General features: G+C 54.6%; 1 protein-coding gene across 2 annotated transcripts in view; it reads right to left on the reverse strand.

The window, feature by feature from the left end:
- The window catches only part of GARRE1 (granule associated Rac and RHOG effector 1), a 57,398-nt gene extending 52,705 nt beyond the window's left edge, over nucleotides 1-4,693 (reverse strand). For both annotated transcript variants that reach the window (XM_040409436.1, XM_040409435.1), the window contains exon 1: nucleotides 4,492-4,693. In XM_040409436.1, the coding sequence (XP_040265370.1) occupies nucleotides 4,492-4,530 (39 nt within the window). In that variant the 5' untranslated portion in view covers nucleotides 4,531-4,693. The remainder of the gene's footprint in view (nucleotides 1-4,491) is intronic.
- Between the last annotated feature and the right edge of the window lie 1,307 nt (nucleotides 4,694-6,000).

A 6,000-nucleotide genomic window follows, 5' to 3' on the forward strand; every position in this document is an offset into this window, starting at 1 on the left:
AATAATCCCTAAATAAAAAGGTTTTTACCATAATTTGGTAGCAGAAATACAGGTAGATGGGAAAATGTCTGAGCCAATGGGGAGGACCCTGCGCAGGCAGCGACAGCCAGAAACAGGAAAAATACTGATCAAATCGGAAACCTGTCTGCCTGGGAAAACGGCGAGACTGGAGCGTGCCGAGCGAGGGATTGTGGGGGAATCCCACTGATCTGCCGGGAAGACACACAAAACATGCTGGAGACTAGAAACATAAAAAAAGATATAGATTTAGAAAATGCTAATCTTCAGTCATTTATCTGTCTGGGGCCACCGAACCAACCAGTAATGCATCGTACTGGGTGTACTGGTATGCAATAGCACTGTGACCAATCAGGACGGCTGCAGGTCCAATCACTGCTCTACCGCACAGACCACCCCTTGCACGTCGCTACGCCGCACAGACCACTCCTTGCAAGCCGCTACGCCGCACAGACCACTCCTTGCAAGCCGCTACGCCGCACAGACCACTCCTTGCAAGCCGCTACGCCGCACAGACCACTCCTTGCAAGCCGCTACGCCGCACAGACCACTCCTTGCAAGCCGCTACGCCGCACAGACCACTCCTTGCAAGCCGCTACGCCGCACAGACCACTCCTTGCAAGCCGCTACGCCGCACAGACCACTCCTTGCAAGCCGCTACGCCGCACAGACCACTCCTTGCAAGCCGCTACGCCGCACAGACCACTCCTTGCAAGCCGCTACGCCGCACAGACCACTCCTTGCAAGCCGCTACGCCGCACAGACCACTCCTTGCAAGCCGCTACGCCGCACAGACCACTCCTTGCAAGCCGCTACGCCGCACAGACCACTCCTTGCAAGCCGCTACGCCGCACAGACCACTCCTTGCAAGCCGCTACGCCGCACAGACCACTCCTTGCAAGCCGCTACGCCGCACAGACCACTCCTTGCAAGCCGCTACGCCGCACAGACCACTCCTTGCAAGCCGCTACGCCGCACAGACCCCTCCTTGCAAGCCGCTACGCCAGGCCTCTTGCACACGACCGTATGGCTTTTCAGTATTTTGTGGTCCGCAAAAAACGGATTTGCTAAAAATACGTACGACGTACGTGTGCATTCCATTTTTTTGTGGAACGGAACAGCTGGCCCCTGAAAGAACAGTACTATCCTTGTCCGTTATGCGGACGATAATAGGACATGTTCTATCTTTGAATGGAACGGAAAAGCGGAAATACAGAAACGAAAGGCATCCGTTTTTTTTGCGGATCCATTGAAATGAATGGTTCCGTATACGGAACGCAAAAATCTGAAAAAAATAAAAATAAATATGTTCATGTGCAAGAGGCCTTAAGCCTTATGCACACGACCGTTGTGTGTTTTGCGGTCCGCAAATTGCGGATCTGCAAAACACGGATGGCGTCCGTGTGTGTTCCGCAATTTGCGGAACAGCACGGACAGCCATTATTATAACTGCCTATTCTTGTCAGCAAAACTGACAATAGGACAGGTTTTATTTTTTTTGCGGACCACGGAACGGAGCAACGGATGCGGACAGCACACGGAGTGCTGTCCACCTCTTTTGCGGCCCCACTGAAGTGAATAGATCCGCGTCCAAGCCGCAAAAACTGCGGCTCGGATGCGGACCAGAACAACGGTCGTGTGCATGAGGCCTTACTATTACATAGCAGCGGAGATCGGGATCTTTCCTCTACATCGGCAGCGATCCCTGCGGCACTGAGCGTGTGACGGACGATCCGCTCTGAGCAAAACTGTGCAGAGGAGAAGCAGCAGCGCAGTCCACCCCCCCCCCCCTCCCGCTGTAATATGGCAGAGACATAGCCGGAAAATGAGGAGGATGTCCAACACCCTGAACCCCAAGCTTTCCAGCAAGTGGGGGGGTGTATGGGGGGGGGGGAAATCGGCCCGGCCCTGCAACGTCCCACGGACACTGCCACCTACAGAGCACGTGCGACCACCTATATTATACCGTCCATCACAGCTCACGTTACAATGTGTACAGAGACCCTTTAATTACCCTTCAATAATGCAAGAGGCGAGGTCAGAAGAGCCCCCAGACCCACCCTCTTCTTCCTCACTAATCCCATCGCCGCGATGGTCAACCTGTGGCTCTCCAGCTGATGCAAAACTACAACTCCCAGCATGCCTTGCTGGACGTGGATAGGTGCAGACGGTCTGGGCACGCTGGGAGTCCTAAATAAACTACAGCTCTGGCCGGTAAATCTCCACGCGCCTCACGGTTCCTGCACCGACCTCCCTCCCCGCACAATTACTGACACTGCGCCTCCTGCATCCGCGCCATTTTCATGAAGCCGGGCACAGCAAGGACGTCCCTGACCGACGCCGCACTGTGTGAGTAACCAAACAGAAGTTACAGGGTTCATAGGAGTGTCCCCCCCTAAATGGAAACCCTTCAATTAAGAGTACGCCCACAAAAGGCTAATTAACCCATGCCTGGACGGACTGACCACAAGTCCGGAAAATTACGTGCCCCATTCATATCTAATAAACCACGTCAACCTCACTCCATCCATTCTAGAGGTCATGTGACCACCGGTCCTGCGGACATCACGTGATAGTGACTTGGCCCCGGGGTCACTGGCGGGAGGGAAGAGGCGCAGACAACGTTTTACTGCTTTATTCTCACGGTTTTGGGGGACGGTGCATCATAAACAGGGGGGTCACATAGAACGGTGCCTGGAGCGACTCTTATTTCAAACCCAATCCTGTTTTTTGGCTTAAAAAAACCCATATGAAGACCTGAAGGCGCGGCCGCTCCGTATGATGGGGGTTATCTCCAGCACAGCTACAGGAGCCGGGGGGTGGGGACCGACTGGCTTTCTGTGTAGACCCCCAAACATCATTCATACTGACGGATCACCCCCGAAACACTCATACACGGCCATTACTGATTACACCCCTCATACTGACACATCCCCCCAATAATGCTATTACACCCCCCCACATTCCTCTGCCCCCCATCATACATGTACGCCCCCCATTCATCTGCCCCCATCATACATGTACGCCCCCCCCCCATCATACATGTACGCCCCCCCCATCATACATGTACGCCCCCCCCCCATCATACATGTACGCCCCCCCCCATCATACATGTACGCCCCCCCCCCCCATCATACATGTACGCCCCCCCCCCCATCATACATGTACGCCCCCCCCCCCATCATACATGTACGCCCCCCCATCATACATGTACGCCCCCCCCATCATACATGTACGCCCCCCCCCCCATCATACATGTACGCCCCCCCATCATACATGTACGCCCCCCCCATCATACATGTACGCCCCCCCCATCATACATGTACGCCCCCCCATCATACATGTACGCCCCCCCCCCATCATACATGTACGCCCCCCCCCATCATACATGTACGCCCCCCCCCCCATCATACATGTACGCCCCCCCCCATCATACATGTACGCCCCCCCCCCATCATACATGTACGCCCCCCCCCCATCATACATGTACGCCCCCCCCCCCCATCATACATGTACGCCCCCCCCCCATCATACATGTACGCCCCCCCCCATCATACATGTACGCCCCCCCCCCCATCATACATGTACGCCCCCCCCATCATACATGTACGCCCCCCCCATCATACATGTACGCCCCCCCCATCATACATGTACGCCCCCCCCATCATACATGTACGCCCCCCCCATCATACATGTACGCCCCCCCCATCATACATGTACGCCCCCCCCCATCATACATGTACGCCCCCCCATCATACATGTACGCCCCCCCATCATACATGTACGCCCCCCCATCATACATGTACGCCCCCCCCCCATCATACATGTACGCCCCCCCCATCATACATGTACGCCCCCCCCATCATACATGTACGCCCCCCCCATCATACATGTACGCCCCCCCCATCATACATGTACGCCCCCCCCATTCCCCCATCATACATGTACGCCCTCCCATCATACATGTACGCCCCCCCCACATTCCTCTGCCCCCCATCATACATGTACGCCCCCCACATTCCTCTGCCCCCCCCCACTCCCCCATCATACATGTACGCCCCCCCATCATACATGTACACCCCCCCATCATACATGTACGCCCCCCTCATACATGTACGCCCCCCATCATACATGTACGCCCCCCCATCATACATGTACGCCCCCCCATCATACATGTATGCCCCCCACATTCCTCTGCCCCCCCCACCACTCCCCCATCATACATGTACGCCCCCCACATTCCTCTGCCCCCCCCCCCCCCATCATACATGTACGCCCCCCCATGGTACATGTACGCCCCCCACATTCCGCTGCCCCCCGTCCTCCATCCCCCTCCAGTGATGACAGATCGCACACTCGCTGCACCCCCACATCCCCCGCAGCCCGGGCCTCACCCACCGGCTCCTCACAGCCACCGCATCAATCCGACAGCTCATCGGGGAGGGAGGAGGGGGGACACGGCCCCGGACTCACCGTGCTCCAGTCACCGTCCTCCGGGGTCGCTCTCACCATCTAGTCCCTGACACCCCGCCCGCCGGAAGTGACGTCACGGCTCTCTTCTCCTTTCACAGAATGTACCCCTCCACAGAGCGGGGCAAATCTCATACTTTCCTCCGGAGCCTGATTTGCAGGGACAGTCCCGGTGTTACATGAAGCTCGGTCTCCGGCGTGCGCGCCCCCGGGACCACACAGCGCTAGGCAGAGACGTGCGCGTCCCCGCGCCTAGAGCTGTGTGCCGCGCATGCGCGCCCCAGGGGCTCGGCGCTCAGAGACTGAGCTGCGCCACACTGAGACGGGTCCAGATGCTAGAACTAGCGGGGGGAAGGGAGGGGGGACAGATAGTCAACAGCCAATCAGGTGCCAGCATTCATATTAGAGGTCTAGTCCAAAATGAAGGCCGCAACCTAATTGGTTGCCATGGGCAACTGCTCCACTCTTCAGACATCTTCCCCAATACACCCGACACCTCATCAGCAGAGAGCGCCGTCAACACCGGTGTAGAGGAGATGTGTACGGTCGCCCTTAGCAACCGTAAACCCAATACCGTACACACGATCTCTGCTGATGCACTATTTCCCCTCCATGCTTTACACTGCAGCTCTGCTCAGACAGTTTTGTCAAAGCAAATGCTCAGCAGATAATATTGCCTTCCATTAATTCTGCCAGCAGAATAGTGAGTGCAGCTCTGGAGTATAATACAGGATGTAACTCAGGATCAGTACAGGATAAGTAATGTATGTGCACAGTGACTGCACCAGCAGAATAGTGAGTGCAGCTCTGGAGTATAATACAGGATGTAACTCAGGATCAGTACAGGATAAGTAATGTATGTACACAGTGACTCCACCAGCAGAATAGTGAGTGCAGCTCTGGAGTATAATACAGGAGGTAACTCAGGATCAGTACAGGATAAGTAATGTATGTACACAGTGACTACACCAGCAGAATAGTGACTGCAGCTCTGGAGTATAATACAGGATGTAACTCAGGATCAGTACAGGATAAGTAATGTATGTACACAGTGACTCCACCAGCAGAATAGTGACTGCAGCTCTGGAGTATAATACAGGATGTAACTCAAGATCAGTACAGGATAAGTAATGTAATGTATGTACACAGTGACTGCACCAGCAGAATAGTGAGTGCAGCTCTGGAGTATAATACAGGATATAACTCAGTATCAGTACAGGATAAGTAATGTATGTACACAGTGACTCCACCAGTAGAATAGTGAGTGCAGCTCTGGAGTATAATGCAGGATGTAACTCAGGATCAGTACAGGATAAGTAATGTATGTACACAGTGACTCCACCAGCAGAATAGTGAGTGCAGCTCTGGAGTATAATACAGGATGTATCTCAGGATCAGTACAGGATAAGTAATGTATGTATACAGTGACTGCACCAGCAGAATAGTGAGTGCAGCTCTAAAGTATAATACAGGATGTAACTCAGGATCAGTACAGGATAAGTAATGTAATGT

This window comes from Bufo bufo, chromosome 10, assembly GCF_905171765.1.
Source record: "Bufo bufo chromosome 10, aBufBuf1.1, whole genome shotgun sequence".
NCBI lineage: Eukaryota > Metazoa > Chordata > Amphibia > Anura > Bufonidae > Bufo > Bufo bufo.